This window comes from Fusarium tjaetaba, assembly GCF_013396195.1.
Source record: "Fusarium tjaetaba strain NRRL 66243 chromosome Unknown NRRL66243_c0000157, whole genome shotgun sequence".
Taxonomy (NCBI): Eukaryota; Fungi; Ascomycota; class Sordariomycetes; order Hypocreales; family Nectriaceae; genus Fusarium; species Fusarium tjaetaba.
In genome coordinates, this window is record NW_023501353.1 from 167,128 (window position 1) to 191,451 (window position 24,324).

General features: G+C 50.7%; 9 protein-coding genes across 9 annotated transcripts; 5 read left to right on the plus strand and 4 right to left on the minus strand.

Moving 5' to 3' along the window:
• Window positions 1–262: 262 nt before the first annotated feature.
• FTJAE_7784 (5-methyltetrahydropteroyltriglutamate-homocysteine methyltransferase) lies at window positions 263–2,677 on the minus strand (the record flags this gene model as incomplete). The annotated part of the gene is made up of 3 exons (XM_037354535.1): window positions 263–2,332; window positions 2,392–2,549; window positions 2,605–2,677. 3 exons carry the CDS (start codon window positions 2,675–2,677, stop codon window positions 263–265), a joined length of 2,301 nt encoding a protein of 766 aa, XP_037205165.1.
• Window positions 2,678–4,501: 1,824 nt separating this feature from the next.
• Window positions 4,502–7,641, plus strand: FTJAE_7785 (uncharacterized protein; the record flags this gene model as incomplete). Its single annotated transcript, XM_037354536.1, has 3 exons — window positions 4,502–5,909; window positions 5,960–7,099; window positions 7,157–7,641. 3 exons carry the CDS (start codon window positions 4,502–4,504, stop codon window positions 7,639–7,641), a joined length of 3,033 nt encoding a protein of 1,010 aa, XP_037205166.1.
• A 402-nt stretch (window positions 7,642–8,043) lies between these two features.
• On the minus strand, window positions 8,044–9,981 carry FTJAE_7786 (polyamine transporter 3; the record flags this gene model as incomplete). Its single annotated transcript, XM_037354537.1, has 4 exons — window positions 8,044–9,078; window positions 9,147–9,560; window positions 9,624–9,826; window positions 9,933–9,981. The coding sequence occupies 4 exons, from the start codon at window positions 9,979–9,981 to the stop codon at window positions 8,044–8,046; spliced, it is 1,701 nt and encodes a 566-aa protein (XP_037205167.1).
• A 937-nt stretch (window positions 9,982–10,918) lies between these two features.
• FTJAE_7787 (prefoldin subunit 4) lies at window positions 10,919–11,522 on the minus strand (the record flags this gene model as incomplete). Its single annotated transcript, XM_037354538.1, has 4 exons — window positions 10,919–11,111; window positions 11,168–11,235; window positions 11,314–11,442; window positions 11,496–11,522. The coding sequence occupies 4 exons, from the start codon at window positions 11,520–11,522 to the stop codon at window positions 10,919–10,921; spliced, it is 417 nt and encodes a 138-aa protein (XP_037205168.1).
• Window positions 11,523–11,852: 330 nt separating this feature from the next.
• Window positions 11,853–12,252, plus strand: FTJAE_7788 (histone-like transcription factor (CBF NF-Y) and archaeal histone domain protein; the record flags this gene model as incomplete). The annotated part of the gene is made up of 4 exons (XM_037354539.1): window positions 11,853–11,948; window positions 12,003–12,034; window positions 12,092–12,173; window positions 12,226–12,252. 4 exons carry the CDS (start codon window positions 11,853–11,855, stop codon window positions 12,250–12,252), a joined length of 237 nt encoding a protein of 78 aa, XP_037205169.1.
• Window positions 12,253–13,152: 900 nt separating this feature from the next.
• Window positions 13,153–14,644, plus strand: FTJAE_7789 (uncharacterized protein; the record flags this gene model as incomplete). The annotated part of the gene is made up of 5 exons (XM_037354540.1): window positions 13,153–13,310; window positions 13,371–13,398; window positions 13,464–13,968; window positions 14,023–14,399; window positions 14,450–14,644. The coding sequence occupies 5 exons, from the start codon at window positions 13,153–13,155 to the stop codon at window positions 14,642–14,644; spliced, it is 1,263 nt and encodes a 420-aa protein (XP_037205170.1).
• A 1,432-nt stretch (window positions 14,645–16,076) lies between these two features.
• FTJAE_7790 (hypoxia up-regulated 1) lies at window positions 16,077–19,094 on the plus strand (the record flags this gene model as incomplete). Its single annotated transcript, XM_037354541.1, has 1 exon — window positions 16,077–19,094. The coding sequence occupies one exon, from the start codon at window positions 16,077–16,079 to the stop codon at window positions 19,092–19,094; it is 3,018 nt and encodes a 1,005-aa protein (XP_037205171.1).
• A 1,134-nt stretch (window positions 19,095–20,228) lies between these two features.
• On the plus strand, window positions 20,229–21,638 carry FTJAE_7791 (uncharacterized protein; the record flags this gene model as incomplete). Its single annotated transcript, XM_037354542.1, has 4 exons — window positions 20,229–20,445; window positions 20,496–20,610; window positions 20,662–20,786; window positions 20,845–21,638. 4 exons carry the CDS (start codon window positions 20,229–20,231, stop codon window positions 21,636–21,638), a joined length of 1,251 nt encoding a protein of 416 aa, XP_037205172.1.
• A 1,088-nt stretch (window positions 21,639–22,726) lies between these two features.
• On the minus strand, window positions 22,727–23,388 carry FTJAE_7792 (CENP-Q a CENPA-CAD centromere complex subunit domain protein; the record flags this gene model as incomplete). Its single annotated transcript, XM_037354543.1, has 3 exons — window positions 22,727–23,063; window positions 23,133–23,222; window positions 23,327–23,388. The coding sequence occupies 3 exons, from the start codon at window positions 23,386–23,388 to the stop codon at window positions 22,727–22,729; spliced, it is 489 nt and encodes a 162-aa protein (XP_037205173.1).
• Window positions 23,389–24,324: the final 936 nt, after the last annotated feature.

Consider the following 24,324-nt stretch of genomic DNA (forward strand, 5'->3'; position numbering starts at 1 on the left):
TTTAGACCCTCATCTGCTCCCAATCGGGAGGGTATATGCAAATGTTGAATGCTCGCCAAACCAGCCGTACCCAGATCCTAATCCACAGGTTAACTTTTAGGATTTTGCCACAAAATATCTGGTCCTTTTTTAGGCCAGTCCCAAACGCCGATGTTGAAATCGTAGCTGTTTTGAAGAACAGCCTCCACAAAAATGCTATTAACACAATCCTCATACGCCTTCATCACCGTCATCAACCTCTTATACAATTATGGGTTGGCATTTATTTGGCGTACTTGGCACGGAAGTACTTGGCGGCGTTAACCATGTTGGCAAGCGCCTCCTTGGTCTCCTTCCACTGACGGGTCTTGAGACCACAGTCAGGGTCGATCCAGAGCTGCTCGGGCTTAAGGAACTGAAGCATCTCCTCGATGCGGTCCTTAATCTCCTGCTCGCTGGGAACACGGGGAGAGTGGATGTCGTAGACACCAGGTCCGATGTGGCGGGGGTACTCAGAGTCGACGAAGACTCGGAGAAGCTTGGCATCAGACTTGCTGTTCTCAATGGACAGAACGTCAGCATCGAGGGCAGCGATGGCGTGGAAGAAGTCCTGGAACTCAGAGTAACAGAAGTGAGAGTGAATCTGAGTGGCGTCCTCAACACCGGCGGTGGAGAGGCGGAAAGCCTGGACGGCCCACTTGAGGTAGGCATCACGCTCCTCGCCGGAGCGGAGGGGAAGACCCTCACGGAGAGCGGGCTCGTCGACCTGGATGACGTCGATGCCGGCCTTCTCGAGGTCGACGACCTCGTCACGGAGGGCAAGGGCAAGCTGCTCAGCCTGGACGGACTGGTGGACGTCGTCACGGGGGAAAGACCATCGAAGGCAGGTGACGGGACCAGTAAGCATACCCTTCATGGGCTTCTTGGAGACCGAGACGGCGTACTTGGACTCCTTGACGGTCATGGGCTTAGGTCGAGAGATGTCACCAACAATGATGGGAGGTCGGACGCATCGAGAACCATAGGACTGAACCCAGGCGTGTGTGGTGAAAGCATAACCCTGGAATCGCTCACCGAAGAACTGAACCATGTCGTTACGCTCCGGCTCTCCGTGGACGAAGACATCGAGGTCAAGCTCCTCCTGGATCTTGATGTTCTCCTCAATCTCCTTCTCAATGAAGCGATCGTACTCCTCAGCGGTGATCTCACCCTTGGTGAACTTGTTTCGCTGAACTCGGATCTCCTTGGTCTGGGGGAAAGATCCGATAGTGGTAGTGGGGAAGAGGGGAAGGTTCAGCTTCTTCTGCTGCTGGCTGATACGGGTGGTGAACTCGCTCTTGCGCTCGTAGTCCTTCTGTGTGACCTTGGACTGGCGCTCCTTGACCTGAGGGTCGTTGGTTCGGGGAGAGTCGGCACGAGCCTTGATGGACTTGGCGTTAGCCTCAAGCTGCTCGCGGACGGAGGCAGGGCCCTCAGTGACGGCCTTGGCAATGAGAGCGATCTCAGAAGCCTTCTCGGTAGCGAAAGAGAACCAGTCGGCAATCTCGGGGTCCAGCTTCTTCTCGCTGGCAAGAGTGTGGGGGGTGTGGAGGAGAGAGCTGGATGTGGCAGCAATGACACGGTCCTTGCCGAGCTTCTGGATAGCGGTCTCAACAGTCTCGATAGCACGCTTCAGGTTGGTCTTCCAGATGTTGCGGCCGTCGACGACACCAGCAGAGAGGATAGTGTTGGGGCCGAGAGCACCGAGAACCTTCTCGAGCTGTTCGGGGTTGCGGACAAGGTCGATGTGGACACCATAGACGTCCTTGGGGAGGAGGTCAAGGTTGTGGACGATGTCACCGAAGTAGGTGGTGAAGACAATCTTGGGGATCTTGTCACCAAGGCTGGCGAACTTCTCATAGGCGGGCTTGAAGGCATCCTTGGTCTTCTGGGGGAGATCGAAGACGAGGACAGGCTCGTCAATCTGGACAGTCTCGGCGCCAGCCTCCTTCAGCTGGGTGAGGATCTGCTCATAGACGGGGAGGAGCTTCTCAAGAAGGTCGATGGGCTCGACAGACTGGCCACGGTCGGCTTTGCCGAGGTGGAGGAAAGAGACGGGACCAACGAGGACGGGGCGGGTGTTGATGCCAGCCTCCTTAGCCTCCTTGAACTCAGCAACAGCCTTGGGGCTGTCAGTGAGCTTGAAGGTCTGGTTGTCCTGGAGGGTAGGCTTGACGTAGTGGTAGTTGGAGTCGAACCACTTGACCATCTCCAGAGAGGGAACATCGACACCCTCCTTCTGGTGGCCACGGCCCATGGCGAAGTACTGGTCAATGGGGTCAAGACCATCCTTGGTGTATCGCTCGGGAACGGCCTAGAGGATGGGGGTCAGCAAATTTTGTTCTATGACTCGAAGGTGAGGGAGATACATACACCGAAGTCCTGGATCTGGTGGAGGACCTGGTCGTAGAGGGCGAAGTCGTTGCTGGGGATGATGTCGACACCGGCATCCTGCTGGATCTTCCAGTGAGCAAGACGGAGGCGCTTGGCCTCAGCGAGGAGGTCAGACTGAGAGATCTTTCCACCCCAGTCTAAAGTTTGGTTAGTCGATGATGACACGAGTCAGAGATTTTGCGTGAGACTGACAAGCTTCGGTGGCCTTCTTCAGGTCACGGTTAACACCCATACGGGGGAAACCGAGGATAGCGGACTGAACCATCTTTACGGTTGATTCAACTGCTTCTGATTCTTGATTTGGGTATAACTGTTGTTGTCAAGTTAGTCTTTTACTTTGAATTTTGGTTGAGCACGGTGCAGGCGGGGGTTGCAGCGGGGAGAGGGGCGGAGGAAATCGAGCAGGGCTGGACTGGACTGGACTGGATGGATGGAGGGGAGCTGGCGGGGAGTTGAGAAAGGCGGGAGAAGTGTGAAGAGCTTCACGTACAAAGTGGTTAAGAGCCCTTGTCTGTGCCAAATTGGATCAATTGGTAGATCCTTTTCGAGATAGAGCAAAGGGCAAGAGTGAGATGAAGAAGAAGAAAGGAAAAGGGAAGAGAAGAAAAGTTGGGAGTCGAGAGTAGAAGAATGTTTTGAGCTTGCTCAGACGAAAAATCAGAGGGGACCAACCAAGCCAGGCCGAAAGCGGGGGAGGGGTAAAAAAGTGGTCGAGGAAAGCTACGCCGCTGATTTGATTGGCTTCGGAGCACTCGAGATATCTTACCATTCGTTTACCCACTTCACCGATAAGTGAAGGAGTAGCTTGCCTGCCAGTGGCCACTTAGCCACTGACGGCCACTCTACCACTCTGGCCACTGCCACTGCCACTGCTACGGGACTGTACAACTCAGGCGTGAGCCTCTAACAACATCCACCTCGAATCTCACGTATTCGTACTTAGCGTACAAGGTGGTTGGTTGAATCGGAGGAGGCGGTTGCCGGAGTGGATTTTCAGGGCCCTTTCCACGGCTCACGGGCTGTCGGTGGGCGCTAATGGAGGGGCAGTTTGCAGCAGCTCTGCAGCTTGTGGCAGGGGTATTCACCGTTCTCGCAGGGCACAATGGGGCTAGTACGCCTCAATGAATCTTTGCTCGGCTCCCGAATTGCGTGCTTGGACGTCAATCACCTCATCAACCAATTTTCTCTTCTCTCAGGAGCTACAATGGAGCAAAGGAAACAGGAAGAAGTGCTGAAGCCAATTTCTACCTCGCCGCAGATCGGCCTTTGGCGTCCTTTTGCAACCCACTTTGTTGAGAAGATCGACCATTCGTAGCCTCCAACAAGAGGACGTGTCCTAATTTTTCGTTCAACGGTGTCGGTGTCTACCTACTCATGGTTTGCAACGGCCTATCGTACTGGAGTCCGACCACGTGCTTTAGCGTTGTGTTGTTGTGATGTTGTAGGAATTGCGCTTACACCGGAAATTTTCGGAGTTTATAGGATTTGCAGTATGGATGACAAGCCAAGATGATCAAGATCAAGGAAACTGCCGTAAGCTTCCTAAATTTTCAATAAAATGGATTTACTAGAAAATCAATGGGCCTTTCTAACAATAATCTTGTTCTACACTGCCCACGTACGCGACTCATAGCAGCAGAGATAAAATCGGGTGCAACTCTAGGTTAGATGTGTTATTTCTGATCAAGAAAGATCTGATGCTCGAATAACACAAAGCAGTAACAATGCAGATTGAGAAAGTTAAAACAGCGTGATTAAAGGACGGGCCGCCTCCTTCCCCGACAGATGGAAACATGGATCGATCGAGTGGTTTTGACTCTCCAGGCTGACCTCGTGGTGAGTGCGTTACACCTTCCTATGGGCAAGATGTAGGTAGGCACACTGGAAGGAACAGATGTGGAAGTCGCGATGGCCTCAATGGAACCAAACACTGCTAGGCTTCTACTCGATCCTTTCAGGAAGAGATATTCCTGTTTCACCAACACTCTTCATTTTGGACGACCTTTATGACTTCTTTCTTTTGGTGACCGCCTTTACTACTTTTTGGTCGTTTCTTGGAAGAATACCCCTATCCTCCAAATCTTCACTAATGCCTTCCTTCAGCCTCTCAAAACTCCTGTGCTGTTGCAAGATCCTAAAACGCCGTAAGCAGAACTCGGAATCTACAGAAAACGATGTAGCTCTCCCGCCAATTCCTGTTCTGGCTCCTGCTGCTGAGGAAGAACATCAAGAACCCAGTGAGAAGAATCGACAGTCCATCATAGGTTTGCCAAACACGGCTTGGGCAATTCCAGTGCGGAATAGTTCTTTCGAGAGCGGCTCTATCATACGTCAGCATGTGGACGACGACGATTCAGATTCAGATCAAGATCGAGCACAACCAACAAAAAAGTCTAGCACTGCGTTTGATACTGTTCGTAACAAGCTCATTCGCACCATCTCACATAGCAACAATGGAGACCACCCATCCCATGTCTCTGTTGGTAACAGTGAAGAGGAGATTGCACGCAGAGCCGAATTGAAGCGCATCATGCATCAAAGGATTCAGGATGAACTCAAGTCGGACGAGTCGGACGATCAGATTGAGAGTAATCCTACGAACAATATCCGGCGTATAGCTTCTGTCGTTGATGTGACATTGCCTAACTCTGGACCCCGAGATGCTATTGAATTCGGAGTTAGCAAGTCTTCTTCTCGCAATGGACATTCTACCCAGCTCGACTCGGATCAGGTCGATCAGGACACGCATCAAGATAGCGGAGTTTCTCAACCAGGTGAAAATAGACCAAAAAAAGCATTTTCACAGACAACAGAGTCAATTAACGGCGCTGATGATTGGAGACAAGATGATGTGCATCCAAGACTCCCCCCTTCCTACTCCAAGAGGCACGTTTCAGCGAGTGAAGACGGCGACTTCACACATTCTCAGAAGTCTTTCCAGCTGTCAAACAGCACTGGGCGTCTAGATCGTATTCTGGGGCCAGACAGCAGCTTCAACAGCCGTCATGCTTCTTCAGGAGATGGGCATTCTGCTCTTGGCGTATGGCTCATAGCCCAGGGCCTCCGCTCACGAGACAACTCAACTCTTTTCCTTGACGAAGAAGACGAACTTGAACCAACTGAAGACACCAAGCTAACTGATTACAATACTTCTTCACTGCGGCGGGCAGAGGGGGACTGTGTTCAAGAGACACGAGAGACACCAGCAAATGGAAGTCCTAATATACCCCATGAACCAACTATCATTAACATACCCAACACGGTGGAAACTTACTCTCCGTCCAATTCCAAGGTAAAGAATGATCGCCATGATATATCAAGCTTATCTGGAGAGTTACCTTGGGGCCCTACTGTAACAGCCCTTCTAAACTCATTTACCGACCACACGTCCTCAAGTGACCCATCAAAGTCACAGCCTAGTCCAATGCGATCGCAGCATAACCTTTATAAACTTGACCCCAAGGATCTGGATAGCATGGAGTTATCCCCATTCAAATGTAAGTGATGTCCAACTACCACTTTGCAATGACGGCTAAAATGGTGAAAGGGCGAAGCCATACTTCTTCCCAAGATCGGGAAAATGCAAATGACCAGAACTCCAAGAGCGCGAATATCGGCATGCCCCAGATAAAGTCCCAGTCTCATGGAAACATTCACAACGTTGAATTTCCAGTGAAAGCTCTGCAGGACACGACCTCCTTGGCTCAATCAGAATCTGCCAGCTTTCTGCAACGTGAGGCTGAGCTCGGGTCCATTAGGCGACGTTTCAGTGAAGCATTAGCACTGAAGAAACCGGAGAAAAGAGTGGTTACCCGTTTCCGTGAGGAGTTTTTCGAATCTTCGCTCCCACCAATTGTCAATAAATCCTTCAGAAGCAAGATCCAGCTGGCAGTTCCGAGCCACCTGAGGGCGAAATCTGATAGCATTGACCTCCGACACAAAGGGGGTTCTTCTGGGCCACCCAAAGGGCAAAATTACCTGCTCGTCCCTGTGGAAAGATTAAGAGGACACGAAAGAGAAACGAGTGACAGGTCAAGAGGTCGTTCGAACTTGAGCATTCGACCTCACATGAGCCGGCTGCCTACCGAAGAGTACCAGAAGCCAGAATTAGAGCGCCGAGAGAGCGCAACAGACCTGTGGCAACGGGCCATCAAACTTGAAGCTGAGAGAAGGCACAGCGGCAGTATCCATTTAAGCACAAAAAAGCCAAGCCAGAGAAGTCAGTCCTCCAACAGATCATTGAATGAACCCGGAGCAGCCAAAAATCGCACCAGGAGTGTGTCGGATACGGGGCGAGAGGTCTCTCAACTAACTCCCACAACGGATGAACTGTCCTCGTCAGGGAACTCAAAGTGGCTGATTGAGCGCTGGGTTGCTACAATGCGACCTAGGCTAGGGGAATCGGCAGGAGACATGAGGTTAACACGACTCACAGAGCCTCCAAAGTCTTGGTCCAGATTCCCGTCCCACAATAGAGAGGAAAGGAATAAGAACGCGACAAATAGAGACCGGGTACATCCTAGAGATTTTGCGGTCAAGCATATGACGTCTGAAGGTCAGATTAGATGGGCCACAGATGCGCCCCCTGATGAGGCAAAGCAGCGTGCACGTACTCTGCCACGGTCTTTTTCAACCAAATTTGGTGAGCTGGTCAAGTCAAAGATGGGGCGGATCATCCCGTCCAGAGGTATTAGACATCATGTCAGTCAAGATCATCTCAAAAGACATGCTGCCTTAAGTTCAGCTTATATGGAATATCCTGAAATGGGGATTCGCCCTTCCGAATCTGGATATACCGAGCTTCAAGCACTGGGGAGAGAGATCAGCAACATGAAGGGGGAGCCTCACCTACATGCCCCGGGCAGGGAGCTCTCGAAGCCACAGTCTTCCAGGAGCTTGGGTGATAGAGTAGTTGCTTTAATGCACGACGCAATTGGTCAACGACACTGGAAGCATGATGACGTTGTCGAAGTCGCCGAGGACCCAAAAATCCCACTTACACCAAGCGTGGTCAGAGAGAGCATTGCTGCAACAGATATATTTGTCACGCCAAGGAGTCGATTTTCGAACGATGCCAACGACGGAGAAACTAGGACGAGCACAGAAGCAGAACCCCATAAGGTGAAAGGCCAGAAGACACAGCTAAAGCTTCCCGAGGGTAGCAAGAACGCTCCCCCGAGCAACTCCTCAACCAGTATCAAAGGCGTGGAATCCCACGCTCAACTTTGAACGCCCGAAAGGGTTCGACTTAACCGCAACTGTCTGTTTAGAAGAACCTCAATTTATTACCACGGCTATATTGGCCTGCAAGCACACTTGCGAAAATGCTAGGTATCCTATTAAGGGGGAGACATGACAAGCACCATGTACTTGTGAACGAAGGTCGAACTATGGGATTTTATTCATTCTGTCTCTTTAGCCTGCTGTAAGTAACAAGCCTTACGTATGCTATCTCTAATACGAGTGCTGTTATTTTGCTCCCCTGTCAATAGATCAGGCGTCTTGAACCATTGCCAGGCCTTTGTGCGACTTCACAAGCCTTCCCATGTACCCTCTTATGCAGCAATCCGACCAAACGCGGGTAGAATGATGATCAGAGGTAGCACCAGCAAGAAGGAGACCGTGGTGTAATTAAACAGCTTCCTTCTCCTTCTCCTTTTCTTCACTTCTGAGCTCATAACGCTCCTTTCTAGCTCTCGCCTCATCCTCTTTCCGCTGCATTTCCTCCTTTCGCTCGCGTAGCGCGATGCAGAACTTTGAGCGAGATCGGATACTGGGACCCTTCCAGATGAAAACAAACGGAATGAAACACATGAGGGCACTAAGACCACCGAGAAGAGAGCATGCACCATTGATGTGGAGTTGACGGAACATGGGCTTTGTGGCAAGTGGTAGCACAACAGCAAAGAGAGAACGTGTCGTGGAGGCCGCAGCATTCGCAGAGGCAGCAAAGATCTCATATGCATCTGTGATGTAGTTGAGTATAGCCATGAAGATTAGCATGAAACCCATCCCAAACAAGACACCAGCAAGCATAGGGGCGGCGAAGGAAATCTCTGGGCGGGCGGACCAGCCAAGCCAAAAGAGAGAGACGACGAAGAGGGGGCCACCGAGACAGGCTAGAGGTAGTCGACGATACTCTTCGCGTTGGACCCACGGGGCATTACGCTCTGTAGCACGAGCAAGTGTGTTATCCCATGCCCAGAAGATGGGAAGGGTCAGAGCTGCACCACCAAATATTGGAAGATACGCGAGGCCAGTAACACCTGGTGAAAGGCCATAGACGTCTTGGAAGATGATTGGGAACGCCTGGAAAGACATGTAGAATATGGAGTAGACAAGGGAGAGATAGGCGCAAGAGGTTGTCACAATGGGCTCAGATATGATCATGCGAAGAGGGCGAGTCAAGACCACAGTGAGAAGCTGTCTCAGATCTGTTGTCTCGAGGTCTCGAGGGGCAATGGCACGAGACGAAGGATCTTGCTTGCGAAGTTTTCGAGCGCGGCGTGAGAGGAGAATCGGGCCGTATGTCTCGGGGAGAAAGATAATGAGGACGAGTGTAGAGCCTGCGATGATGAGAGCAATCCAGAAGACCCAGCGCCAACCAATATTAGGGCCAGCGAAGCCAGATAGGATAGGAGAGAGGATGGGACCGCCAGTAGTACACTATGGCCGGGTCAGCATATACCATGCATGCAGGAAGTTTTGAAGATTATCAGGCAGTATATACTCACCACCATGAAAATGGCAAAGGCTCTGCCTCTGGTCTGCGGGTCATTATACACATCTGCCAGGATACCAGCCACGATAGCAATGGGCGAACTAGCAAACGCTCCACAGAAGAAGCGGAAGATCAACAAAGCAGGCCAAGTCGGAGCCAGAGCACAAGCCATAGTGAAGATGGTGAAGAGACAAAAGGTAACCAGACTTAGATCTCTCCGTCCATAATGTTCGCTGAGAGGACCCCAAACAACTGGGCCCAAGACATATCCAATGAGGTAAACGGAGATAGGCAAGACACTCTGTTCTTCAGAAGTGATGCCAAAGTCTTTGGTGATATCAGGGATGGCCATACTTGGAAGGGCAGAGCCCATGGTAGAGTTGATGACGAGAACGGAAGTACATAGTAGAACTATTTGCTTTTTTGTCTGTTATAGGCGTCTATAATTAATAAAGACATTCGTTGTTTTGTGAGAAAAAGAAGGACATACATCTGACCAATTTACAGGGTTCTCAGGGTCGTCAACATCCCAAGTGACGAGGACTTCGTTTGTGCGGCTCCGGGTCCGCGAACGGATGTTGTGAAGGGCGCCAAGACCTCGGTCCGCTGTCTCTTCTTCATACCGAGATTGAGCCTCGATTTCGTCGAGATGATGTATATGATCTGAGAATGAACTACTTCTTCTCCGTCCACCTAACAGATTATGAGCTCCAGTTCACTCCAGAGGACAATGATAAGTCTTGGGAAGAAGAAGAAGAAGATGATGATGATGATGAAGAAGATATTAGTAAGGACTTACGGTATGGTGACGGTTCCCGTGTTGTCTCACTGGATTCACTTGCAGCCATGGTTTCTAGGCGTCCTGAAACACTGAAGCTATTCACATGAGAAAACAATCAATTAGAAGAGGTTGAAACAGTAATAGCAGCTATCTTTATGTGATGTTGAAAAGAAAAAGAATGAACAATACAGACAAGCACACGAAGTGGATAAGTTCTGCATGCGCTCTTCACCCCCATGACTTCCAAAAAATGGCCGATCCGGGTGTTGCATATCCATGGGCTAAGTGGCTACATACGCCCTCCCTCTTCCTGATCGTATTTGCGGTGTTACTCGGGCTACTGTAAGGCGTAATTCAATGCATGGAGGGAGACATCTGTGTGGCAATTCCCCATAACCACCACAACAAGAGATCCGGAGCCGGGCCTCAAATATGGGGCACTCGTGGGTAAAAGGTGGGATTCGCGGCGCCGATGATGGAGGCGGCGGGTGTGTGGCAGCTTGAGGAGCGAGGAGCTACACCTACCTACCAGTACCTGTGGGAGCCTCTTCCGCAGGTGAGGGGCGTCATGAGAACCTTTGTTATCATTCCCCAGACCAATCCCCAGGGTACTACAGCTCAATTCTCGATAGTCTGAACAGTTGGTCCCGCATTAGCTTCAATCAACTCATCGAGCGAGCGAATCGGTGTTGTTTGGTCATCAAAGTTGGGGTTGCTCGAAGTGGTTCTTGGTGACCGATAACCCGGGAATAGCAACCGGACACAAGACCGAAGAGCTGAGCTCTCTTTATTAGACATGCGAGTTGCTGACCCGGCTCTCGATACCGGAGTGCGTGACCGGCGACCCCCCAATGGGATTACAAATAAGGTTGCCCACAAACGTTGTGATGTGCAGAAGAATTGCTGCATTCACGAGACGACTGGATAAGAATTCTTCCGGCTGAAATCGGTGTGGCTTTTTTCTGGCTTCTTTTGAGGGGGTATCAGGCTTCGATTTTCTTTGTTCAAGTCTCTAGGTTGATCTGCTTTCCGAATCTGGCATATAGCTCGACCTTGAGCTGGGTCATCTCCTCGCGGATAGACGATAGCTTCTCCTCCAAAGATGTTGACTCTTCCTCGAGCTTCTCTGTTGCCTGCTCCAGCATCTCCTGGGCCTGCTCTACTGAGACATGGAAAAAGGCATCGCCAATCTTGTACCTGTGTCAAAGTTAGTCTGTTGTGTTTTCGCTTCGAGGAGTATTTCGCTTTCGTACTGGATCTTTTCGTCCTCATCGGCGAGTTCAAGTTCGGTGGACAAATCATCGAGCTCTTCCTTTTCCTTCTATACAGCAATATTGAATCAGTCGGTGTTCAGCGAAGCCTGAAGGGGCAATCCGATGCTTGTATTTCGTAGACGTACGGTTTTTGTGCTCAGTTCCTCCTCCAACAGGATTTCTCGCTGGTGCAGGCGACTGAATCTGTTGATCTTGTCCTGGTCCTCACGTCGAACCTCAACTTCGTCGGCTGCCTCCTCGTCCGCCTTTGAAAGCTAGAGAGCTGTCAGGTATACTGGGATCATGCCTGTGATAAAGGGCAACTTACCATTCGACGTTGTACTAATGAAGCCATAGTGGGAGACTGAAGATGCTATCGCTATTGTACAGATCTCAAGCTTGTGAGCCTTGCGCACAATCAACCCAAATCTCAAGGTGGGTTACAGTGCGTGCTCTGGGCCGTTGACCTGGCACTGTACACCCCTCACTGCCCGGAGCCAGGGGCTTCTTCGATTTGAGGGTGTGAAGCTCAAGGCAAGGTACGTACCGTAGACTTCTCGGGCGCTACCGATTGGCTTATTCCCGAAGTTCAGATCAGTGAGGTCAGAGTAGCAACGGTAGAACGCGCATTGTCAACACTGCAAACTACCTAACAAAACAAAACAACAACCATTCCTCATCAACCATGGCGCTCGGAAAGAAACCATACCCCAAAGCCACGGTCAAGAAGATCATCAAGGCTCATTCAAACCACAATCTAAAGAAAAATGCCGATGTTACTGTGCGTTTAGACCTTCTCATGGTCGCAATTGATGCTAATGTTTACTTGTCTTAGATCTTCCTCGACTACGTCTTATTCATGGAAACGTACGAATCCGACCAATCCATCTATAACACGACGGCCTAAGCTAACTAAATCAAAAGTCTTATCAAAGAGGCGGCGATCCACTCGAAACAGTCGGGCGAACGAGGTCTCTCTGCGAGGAGCGTCAAGAAGGTGACGAGAGTATGTCTTGTGAAGCATCTTCTCTCTGCATCTGCTGATCCATGCTGTCTAGGATACCTTGACCAAATTCAAGGGTTGAACAAACGAAGAACTGCGACAAACAACAAAACCCACCGAACTTACAACAGTGCTACGATCCTCAAAAGCCGCGCCGCCTCTGAGAGCCATACAGGCAGGCATAGACGCGACATTCGACATGATACAACAGTATCACATACACGGCAGCTATTACAGGGTTGGGAGTTGAGGCGCTGTATGATTACCCCTGACGGATTTCGCGACCAGGCAGAGGGCATCGCGAGGTTGAAAGAACATGGCGCTTGCGCACGAGACCACCCACCTAACCTCATCTCAGCTGAATGCGACGATTGGGTGGGGCTTTTTCTTGTCATGACGATGATGCAGACCAACGAGAGAAGACTCCGTCTCTATCCGTACAAACAACATAGATTAGGGCAAACAATGGATGAGTCTTGATAAAGAAAATACTGTAGCCAGCCTAAAATCCATCATGATGTGAAACCATTTTAGACCGCAACTGTATAAAGCAATTCAGCCCCGTATTCTCGGCCAGAAACAATGACAGTGTCAATGCAGGGGGGGTTGCCTGGGCACGCTGTTAGGTTAGTAGTGTTGGTAGTTGGTACTGGCACTGGCACTGGCGGGCACAGACAGGGCAGCCCAGGCAAAGCTTCGTTGTACCACAACCTAACTCGGACTTCTCCTGCTCCTGCTCCAGCTCAGCTACCTCCTCCCGTCGCCTTACTCTTCTCCACCAACTGCTTCTCCCAAAACTCAACTCTTCTCTCTCCTGCAAACCATTCTAAACGCATCTCTAGCATTTAGTATTTTCACTTTTTTAAATACTCCACAAACTATATCCTCTGTAAGCCTGTCACACACATCGCTGACAGTGCCGTAACGTCTCCGCGCGCAAACTCTCTACCACCAAATCACACGATCTCTGCATCCTACCGCGATGGCTGCTCAAGCTGTTCAACCTTCCAAGTCCGCGAAGAAGAAGGCCGCCAAGGCCCTCGAGCGAACCGAATCTCCTGCGCCCAGCGTTGCCTCTGCCACTGCCGATAAGAACAGCGATGACAGCTTCGAGAGCCCATACATCAAGGAGATCCAAAAGTACGTTTCTGGAGCTTGAGTTTGATACGCAAAGACGGTATAGTGCTAACGGCCACGAAGGAACATCCGAAATGTCAACAAGAAGATCGTACGTGCCTTTTTACCTTGTTGCAGCCCAACTGTCAATCATCGTCATACTGACTTTACCTTTAGACCAACGCTTCCAAGACCGACTCCCTCTTGGCCCAGAACCCTGGCAAATCCCTTGATGAATTGGTCGAGTCTCGAATCATCAACAACGACCAGAAGGCCCAGATCCTCAAGAAGCCCGCTCTGCAGGCCCAGCTAGCGCAATACGAGGAACAGCTTGTGCAATACCAAAAGGTTGACGAGCAGTACCGCACACGTGCCGCCAGTGACAAGGCAGAATGGGAGAAGAACTTGGAGAAGGCCAAGGCCGATGCTGTTGCAGAGGCCAAGGCTGAGTCTACCAAGTCTCTCCACGATAACCTCCTCGTCCTCTCACAATTCTTGCGACTTGCTGCCTACCGCCGCGAGGAAGCTCAAGACCCCGAGTCCGATGAGAGTCAAGCTATCGAGGGTGTGCTTCTTGCTATCTACTCTGGTGACGAGAATGCTGTGCAGTCCATGCTCAAGCTTGTCAACGGCTCCGAGGATCAGATTTTCAGCGTGCCTGGCGAACAGCTACAGACCTCTTGTGAGTCTCCCAAAGCAGCTTAACTCCAGACTTGGCTCTCCTAACAATACTTAGTCTCCAAGGTCAAGGCCCTCGCTCAAGAGTATACGACTCAATTTGACGAGCCCCAGCCTGCCGAGGGTGAGGTCGAGCATGTTAAGGATGTTGCTACCGATCCTACTATTGCGCACGCTGCCGCTACTGAGATTGAGGCTGGCGACACCGCCGCTCCTGTTGTCACTGAGCCCTCTTCCACCTCCAACGGCCTGGCCAACGCCAGTGTTGCTGATGACGCTGCTAATGCCGTCGCCGAAAGCCATTGGGACACGAGTAACAATATGTCCACTTCACAGGAATGGGTTGATGTGAAGCCTGCTGAGGCTGTTGAGGCCGATGCTGCTGCTCCTACTCGCGTCGCCAACACCCACTCCTGGGCTGATGACCACCCGGAGGTAAGTTGATTATTCATTCAATAATATTCAATCAGATGCTAACAAATCAGACCACTGCCCCTGCTGATCCCAACGATGGATTCCACCAGGTGCAGCGAAAGGGCCCCCGTAACGAAGGTGGCAACCACCGAGGTCGCGGACGAGGCGAGCACCGTGGCCGAGGTGGATTCCGCGGTGATGGTCGTGGCCGCGGCCGCGGTCGTGGTGGTGCTGGTCGAGGCGGACGACGTGGCGATGAGGCTTAAACACCTCGAAATATGGCATCGGTAAACACACAGACTTACGAATCTCCTTCTTTTTCCCGGGGGCAAATGTACACCATGAGATGACGGCGTTTACAAGTCAAGATTTCTATCTAGGGCGAATAGCCAGGGGAGGGACGGTGGACTTGAGGACTTTGCATTTTGGGGTTTTGATGATTTTGGGACTCGGATATACATCTGGCCACGGTGTCGGTTGGAGTTCTCTATACCTTTGTAACAAAATAGGCCTTCCGGGGATTGGGCAGTAGGTAAATAATGTGAATGGATACCCGCCAGATGTGTTTGATGTGTGACATGATTAAAAGTCATGTGAATATTGCAAACTGAGCCATTGGGCTATAACATGGTTCGAGTAGTATCATGAAGATCGGAGCTACATACTACGTCAAGAGCATTGTCTCATTATATGGTGTTATGCATGTTATGTTGCCTCATGACAAGGCTGAGGGTTGAAGCTAGAGCTCGAAAGTGTGCCGTCATAGGGTTGACAGGGGTCTTGGAGAATGTGGGGAGCTCAGAATGCCATGTTATTGGTAGATAAACCAACCACATTTTGTTCACTGAGGAACAGAAGAGCAAAGGCCACGTGCGTTCAATCTCATGATAAGGCCATAAGGAGACTCGACTGAACATTGCGTTCAGGTACGGAGTAGACCTGATACTCTATGAGATGATATATCAAACACCAAGGAACAAGTCTTGTTCGCACAGCAGTCAAAGAAACGTCCATGCATCTAGACAACTATGATGTCTATATCATAGTTCAACTTTTATCCCCAAATCATACTGTACAATTAAGTCGACTCAGTATGATCATGAAATTACCCAAGATTACCTCCACGCCATCATAAGTTATAGCCTAATTACCAAACATCATGAACTTCTGAAACCAAATAGGCCACTTGTCACTATTCGGTCGATAGTTGGGGCTGATGTGTCAAGCGAACTCGATGCTACTTGTAGAGCGAGGCCCTTGACTCGGATGTTCCACCGTAAATTCTTATCGCTCCAATAATTTCGAGTTTTGTGCCTTATCTGTCTCTCAGCCTTGCAGAGGAACTAACGTCACCGCCGCTATAATACCTATTGTTAGCTGTCCTCTTTCCATGAGTGGCTGGACGCTTCCACTAACTCACCTACCTTATTAGCTTCTAACAGCCATCGTGGCTTCTTGCTCCCCCCCATTGGAAGAGGTCTCCATTCTGGCCACATCGTCCAGTCCGCTCTCTCTTCCTCAACTTATATATACAAATACAAGAGTTTCTCCGGGCTTTTTATTTTCCTGCCCATAGACGACATCGTCTTTTTGCTCTCTTTTCTCAAGAGGCAACGCTCCTCGTTGTTAGAAAAAAAAAGGACATACTCTCTACGAATTGGTGTGCGCAACTGAGCGCACCCCACCAAAACCACCATCATGGCATCTCGAGTCTCGCCGCTCATGACGCTTTTGGCGACAATCTTCCTCTTCGCCACAAATGTTTTCGCAATCTCAGCTGTCTTGGGTGTCGACCTTGGTACCGAGTACATCAAGGCCACTCTTGTCAAGCCTGGAATTCCTTTAGAAATCGTCCTAACAAAGGACTCCCGACGAAAAGAAACCTCAGCCGTCGTCTTCAAGCCCTCCAGAAATGGACCCCAGAAGGGCGAATACCCCGAGAGGGCCTATGGTGCCGACGCCATGGCTCTCGCCTCTCGATTCCCTAGCGACGTCTACCCGAACCTCAAGACCATCCTCGGCCTGACCACTCAAGATTCAGTGGTTCAGGAGTACGCTGCCCGTCATCCTGCGCTGCAATTGCAGTCCCACCCTACACGAGGCACCGCCGCATTCAAGAGCAAGTCTTTCACTGACGATGTGGAGGCCTGGATGGTTGAGGAGCTGCTCGCTATGGAGCTGCAGAGCATCCAGAAGAACGCTGAGGTGGCCGCTGGTGATGGAAGCATCGTCCGCTCCATTTTCCTGACTGTTCCTCCTTTCTACACCGCCGATGAGAAGCGGGCTCTTCAGACTGCTGCTGAGCTTGCTGGTCTTAAGGTCCTGGGACTTCTCAGCGATGGCCTGGCCGTTGGTCTGAACTACGCTACTACCCGGGAGTTCCCCAACGTCAGCAATGGATCTAAGCCCGAGTACAACATCGTTTTCGACATGGGCGCTGGCTCCACCAAGGCTACCGTCTTGAAGTTCCAAGGCCGATCTATCAAGGATATCGGTAAGTTCAACAAGACGGTTCAGGAGGTTCACGTCCTCGGCGCTGGTTGGGACCGCACTCTTGGCGGTGACTCCCTCAACTACCTCATTCTAGATGATATGGTCAAGCAATTTGTCGAGTCCAAGGCCGCCCAGAGGGCCTCTGTCGCCGCTGAGAGCGTCAAGTCCCACGGCCGCGCCATTGCGAAGCTTACCAACCAAGTCGAAAAGGTTCGCCATGTCTTGAGTGCCAACCAGAACACGGGGGCTAGCTTCGAGGGCTTGTACGAGGACATCGACTTCCGATACAAGATTACCCGTACCCAGTTCGAGGAGATGGCTGCTGAGCATGCTGAGAGAATCACTGTTGTCATCAACGATGCCCTGAAGGCCGCTAACCTCGACATCATTGACATCGACTCTATCATCCTCCACGGTGGTACTTCTCGCACTCCTTTCGTCCAAAAGGTCCTTGAGAAGGTCTCTGGCTCTCCTGGCAAGATTCGATCCAACGTCAACTCTGATGAGGCCGCCGTTTTCGGTGCTGGCTTCCGCGCTGCTGAGCTCAGCCCCAGCTTCCGTGTCAAGGAGATCCGAATTGCTGAGGGTGGCTTCTACCCCGCTGGTGTGAAGTGGGAGACCAAGGAGGGAAAGACTCAGCACCAGCGACTCTGGTCTGCCGTCTCCCCTCAAGGCGCTGCCCCTAAGGAGCTTACATTCACCAACGAGAAGGACTTCACTGCTACTTTCTACCAGAAAATTGGCTCTGAGGAGAAGGATGTTAAGACTCTGACTACCAAGAACTTGACTGCCACTATCGCTGCCATCAAGCAGAAGTACCCCTCTTGCGTTGAGTCTGAGATCCGCTTCAAGCTCGGTGTCAAGCTTAGCGGTGAGAACGGTGAGGTTGAGGTTGCCAAGGCTGCTGTTGAGTGCGAGGCTGAGGTTAAGGAAGGCCTCGTAGATGGCGTCAAGAACTTATTTGGCTTTGGCAAGAAGGATCAGAAGCCTCTCAAGGAGGGTGAAGGCTCTGAGGAAGAGATGAAGGATGACAAGTCTTCTTCTTCCACTGCCTCTCCTGAATCTGCTACCGCTTCATCAGCCGACTCTGCCGCTTCTGGAAGCACTGAGGAGGTCAAGCCTGAGGCCAAGAAGCGAGAGATTGTCGGTATTCCTGTTGAGATCACCATTGAGAACCGCGGTGTTCCTGCCCTTACACCAGCCGAGATTTCCAAGTCTAAGGACCGTCTCAAGGCCTTTGCTGCCTCTGACAAGGCGCGCCTACAGCGAGAGGAGGCTCTCAACCAGCTCGAGGCATTCACCTACAAGATTAGGGATCTCCTCGAAGGGGATGCCTTTATTGCGGCTTCTACTGAGAAGGAGAGGACCAAGTTGGCAGAACTTGCCAGCGAGACAAGTGACTGGCTCTATGCTGATGGTGCAGAGGCGACCAAGGATGTCCTCAAGTCCAAGCTCAAGGTTCTCAAGGACCTGGTCACACCCATTCAGAAGAGAGTTGAAGAGACTGAGAAGCGACCTGAATACCTTACTGCACTAAAGCAGACTCTGGAGAACACCCATGGATTTGTTGAGAAGATCAAGGGGCAGATTGCCGAGCATGAGAGCTGGCACAAGTCCGCCTCTGAGTCCGCCTCCGCATCTTCATCAATTGAGTCTTCCAGCACAGAGGCTGCGCAAGAGAAGGCCACGGGTGACTTTGACGGACTAGAAGACGAAGATCCCGCGGTTGCGGAGGCCCGCAAGATGGAGCAAGTCATCAAAGAGAAGGGACCTATTCCTCCTCTGTACACTTTGGAGGATCTCAAGGAAGTCATTGATCTTCACAAGGCCACTCTGGACTGGTTGAATACACTCGAGGCCAAGCAGTCTAAGCTTGCTGCCACTGCTGATCCTGTTCTCCTCATCAAGGACCTCAAGACCAAGCGTGACAAGCTTGAGAAGGCCAGCGTTGAGGCCGCCCTCAAGGGTGCCCGAAAGGTGGAGGAGAAGAACCGACAAGCCAAGAAGGCTGCCAAGGAGGCCAAAAAGAAGAGCAAGAAGAGCAAGACAACAAGCGGAGAGGCATCACAAGAGACAGTGCAGCTTAACGCTGAGGACTTCATGAAGGACGGTGAGATCGATAAGGAGCAGCTCGAGAAGTTGCTCAATGATATGAAGAAGGAGAACGCGAAGAATGAGAAGAAGAGCGAGGGAGAGAAGAAGCAGACTCACGACGAACTATAGACGATGGTGTATTGACTTTTGATCTTGGCTTTCTTATAACGAAAAGGAAGAAGGCGAAGCTGGTTGTTGATACACATCTTGATTGCTTGATTGATACCGGGTCAGATGACGAACGATAGAATATCTGACTCTAACTATACCTACCATATGAAGTAGAATACCATGAAGATGGACATGTGAATTTCTCGCCAATGAATGATGAACGGGATCAAAATGTGAGATGTTTAGTGAAGTCACGATAGGGTAATACGGATATGTCGGTCCTGTTCCACGGGTCGTATCGCTTAGATACATTAGCCAACGGATCCGCGAGTAACGAAGCATTATATCGTGCCTTTTGGTGTCTCTATCTGTTCCACGTCCATGTCTAACTCCCTAGGTAGGTCGGTTAGTAGTATCGTTACCCATCCTCATGGTCTTGTGAGCCAATCTCATGACCCAAGTCGAGTACAGGTCCTCCTGTGTCTGTATTTTTCAACATGGAATACCCGATGTGCCGTAGTTGTTTGTTGCTACCAGAGACGTGGATTGGATATTCATGCATTGTTACGTCGCAGTTGCAGGTTCCCGTGTTTGTCCCTGGCTGGAGCTGTAGGCGAGAAAAACGACCCGATTACAAGAGGTTGTGTAATGGTCGGCGCGAGGTGATGGGCTCGTCTACGGGGAGGGAGCGGTTTTTGGGTGGCACAGAGCGTGGGCCGAGGACCTAGCTATGGAGGTTGGTGATATAGGGGTCTCGGCTTCTACTACTCGAATGAGACGTTGCGAGGATAACGGGAGCTAAAGTACTAAGATTGCTGCTGGCAGTGCTAGATTGTCTTGGCTGAGAAAGTGTCCGGCAGTGTTGATAGCTGCGAGGTAACCAACTGTAGCACCTCCCTCTCTGTGATATTTAGATGATTCACTGGCCCTCCACTGTCTGTCTACCAAGTTCCAGTTTTCCCTTCCTTCCTTCCTTCCTTTCTTCCTTCCTTCCTTCCTTCCTTCTCTGTTTCCTTCGTCAATCTCTCGCTCCCAGTTACACCTTCCTGTGTATTACAACTCTTCTCGTTTATCTCTTAGTTCTTCTCGACTATCCCTTCTTCATCTTTCACCCTCTTGGCCGATTTTGACTCGCCTCCTTCAATCTGAATCATGAGGAGCCTGGCTTTTCTTGCTGTGCTCTTGGTAGTCAGCATTGCTTCTGCTGCTGCCACTCCTCGGCACAAAGCTCGCAAAGGCTTTTCTCTCGAGGCTACCAAGAACTCGAATTCCAAGCCCGACTTCGTTCGAGAATGGGTCGCAGCTCATCAGAAATGGGGCAAGGGCGTCTCCCCAGAGACTTTGTCTGCATTTTCACTTCTTGATGACGGTATTAACTCTAGTACTTTGTCGTCCATTCATATGCTAACCCTTGTGCAGATGGTCGTGTCGATGTGAAGCCCCTTGGGGCAGATGAAATCTACATCGCCGACGTCAAAGTTGGAAATCCGCCTCAGACTCTCAAGATGGCCCTCGACACTGGCTCTGCAGACTTGTAAGAAGTATTCCCTTAGACGAGACTGATTTATGCTGACTTTCACTTCAGGTGGGTGCAATCTACTGACACAATCTATCGAGCCAACCCTGAAGGTCCTTGGGCTCCTCGATACAAGCCCAACTCTTCCAAGACATCTCGCCGACTTCGCGATGCCGAATGGGAAGTCGAGTATGGTGAGAATTATCTCTCATTCCATTCCGTTGGGATATGGTATGCTGACCTGTTTGATAGTCGACGGAACTCATGCTAATGGCATCGTCTACCTCGATACCGTCCGCTTGGGAGACTTTGAACTCAACAATACTGCCATCCAGTCTGCTCAGATCGTTGCTCCTCGCTTCGAGCGAGAAACTGAACTCACAGGTATCTTAGGCCTTGCCAAGTCTCTTCCAAGCAATATCGATCCTCCGACTCCGTCTCTCCTTGATAAACTTCGTCCTCTACTGGCTGATCCGGTTTTTACTGTTGATATGCGTCGAAATGCGACAGGTCGCTTCGATTTCGGTTACATTGACGAGAGCCGTGCCAAGGACAACATTTCATGGATGGCCACACGGGAGGATAGCCCCCATTGGGACGTCACGTTTGACACAACAGCCTGGACCGGTCTTCGTCAAGTCTGGATGGCTCACACCTTTGAGGCTACTATTGACACGGGAACTACACTGCTCTTTTTGCCTGGGGATCTAGCCAGTATGTACTGGTACGACGTTCCAGACATGCGTGTTGATCCCCGTCTCCGCGACTCTTTCACGTTTCCTTGCAAGTTTTCCAACGATCTTCCAGACTTGATGTTCAAGGTGCCAGGCACCGAGCACGTTCTGAGGATTCCTGGGCCGTACCTCAGCTACAGCACAACCGACAACGACTCGGACTACTGCTGGGGCGGTTTGCAGAGTGCAGAGAGCTTGGGTGTAACCATCATTGGCGACATTGCGCTTAAGGCCTTGTATGTTGCATTTGATCTCGAGAACAACAAGGTTGGGTTTGCCAACAAGGATCTCGATGATATTGATGATTGGTAGTGGCGGTGGTAGCATGGATTTCGCGTTTGGTATCTTAGAGCATGCCGGTATGTAATTCTGGAGCTGTTGAGACAGGTCGGCTATCGTGATGCTTTGTAAGATGAGATGAGAAGAGCTAGAGCCAGTCATGTGTAATAAAGTCAAAGGGATATTAGAACTCTCAAGGGCAGAAGTGAGGCGTTGTTCAAGTGACAAGGTAAAGGATTACCCGTGTATTTCCACCCGTCCCTTAACTGGAAAAGATACATGTAAACTCATTATTTCGGGCGTGAATTCAAGTCGATTGAGGCACTGTTGATGCACTTGCTATCAATTGACATGCAATACGAGTCCATCCAAATACGTTCCCATCCTATTCATTCCATCTCATCTCAACTCATACAAACAGTCCCCCAGTCCAGTCCAGTCCAGTCCAGTCCAGTTCCATCCAATCCACTACCCATGCAAGACGTGGACGTGGACGCTATCCTCCCATAAACAATATGCAGCAGCCTGACGCAACAGTCGAAGCGAGAGGATGAAAATAATAGTAAAATGATGTTGCAAATGCTGCCTCTATCAACGCCGGGAATCTTGGTAGCGAACGACAAAAAAAGGGGGGAACTTCAGGCTGGGGATGCGCCGTTGATTTTCGCCCGGCTCCTGAAAACTCCAGCAACCGGAAAGCATTGCTAATGATAAAAAATAGTCGAGGGCGTTTGACGTTATTAATGCGCCTCGGCTGTAATTCGTGGCTTTCTTCGAAACAATGAATTGGCCAGTCGTCGAGGGTTGCGCCGAGTCAGTCTTGAAACATGTTCCCCATAAAGATGAAAGGTCGGGTTGGTGTGAGAATTGCGGTCTGGTTCTGGTCTGGTCTGGTCTGGCCAAGGGTTGCATGCAGCTCAGCCGTTGGTTCTCCGCGCCCGCTACCGCTCACTAGCTCAAGAGGGGCGACATCATCTCTTGTAAGAGGCTGACTGGCGGTGATGAGTGAGTGTTGGCCCTCGATAGAATTGAATGGTTCATGGAGAGAAAGGAGCAGCAAAAAAAAAGGTCAGATTGCTTTATTCATGGTCTCCGTCTTTATAAAAAGTCAAAAATATTCGTCAGCGCGGGCCGTCTTGCAAGTCATCACGGGTGACGACGTAGTATTCACCTTCACTGGCACCCGGGGTCGGGGGCATGTTGCCCGAGGAGGGAGCTTGCTGAGAAGCGCGGGCTGTTCCCGGTCGAGAGCGAGCCTTAGAGTCGTCCGTGGGAGCATCGAGGGAGCTTGGCTGCTGCTGCTGCTGAGTCTGGGACTGGTTGATGTTTTGTGTCTGGACCTGTGGAAGAGGAGAGCGCTGAGTGGTGCCTACAGAGCGACGTAGGCGATCTTCCATTTCGCGGATGCGGGCTTCGAGAGAGGCGAGTTCTTCTGTGTTCTTGTCGACTGTTTGCTTCCTGAACAAGGTGAAGTGCGGTTAGATGCAAGGCTTCGGGTGCGAAACGGTGAGTAAGTGGTAGACCAACTTATCGTGGACTTGCTGATCCAGGTCGGTGAGCGAGTTCTCGATGCGGAAGATGTCCATCAACTCTGCACTAAAAGAGCGGGCGATGGTGCTATACGAGAGAGGCATGTTAGGTCTTGGTTCGCGATCACATTGGTTCTGTAGACGACATGGCAGTCGTCTTCAATTGAGGTGAGTGTATAGGGGGATACGGACGATTGAGGGCGACGGCCACTGGGCTGCCAGTCACGGTCGAGCTCGTCATCGGTGAGAGTCATATTGCTGATTATACGAGGTTGGTTGATATGATAGAAGCTGAGCAAAGTAAAGCTAAAAGTCGAGGAGTATGGAGTAGCAATGGGTATCACAGTTAGAGGCGCAAAGAGATGAAGAGTTGGGAATGAGAATGATGGATGGAGGGAGAAATTGAGACGGGAGCTCAGCTCTAAAGACATCCATGGAAGAGGCACTTGTAGTGGCCCTTGTAGTGGCCCTTGTAGTGGCCGTAATTGATGGAAGTTTCCAAGGGACGGGTTCTACCTTTAGAGCTAAAGCTAAGTAAAGCTAGTGACAGCCATTTCCTGAAGTGGGTGAGGTGGGCTCTCCCTTTTGCCCCACACGCGACCCGACGCCCACGCGCACAGCGCATCTGTATGCATCTGTTAGGGGGAGGGGTTCACTGTGAGTGTGATGGAGATCCACTCCAGCTGTCCCTAGGGCAGAAAGGTCCCCTGGAATTAGCGGCTTTTTCTGGTAGTTCAAGGGGGGGCCCGGGGGTGTGTGATGTTGAAATAGGGTGTGCATGAGGTTGGGGTTCTTTGAATGAACCTTTTTTTCCACCTACGGATGCGGATTGAAAGAAGAGGTGATGATGATATACCGGTTTAGAACAAAGAGTCGATGATCAGTGTGAAAGCGGTTAGGTCAGAGAAAGACTCAATGATTTGTTTGGTCTGGAGATGTGACGACGTGGTTGAAAACGTCAGGAGGAAGAGTCCAAGACATTGTTCATAAACTCTCCTCTCCATGGCTGACTGACCAAATACTACAGTGATATCTTGGTAGATATCCGTAGAAGTCGAACGATAGTTTCCATCCCATCAAAACTGTCAGATAAATGCGATACAACCTCGCTTCTTCTCTGTCGTTCGCCAATATCCGTGCATTGATCAAATAACCTTGAATAGTCCTTACGCCCCCCGCAAAGCAAGCGG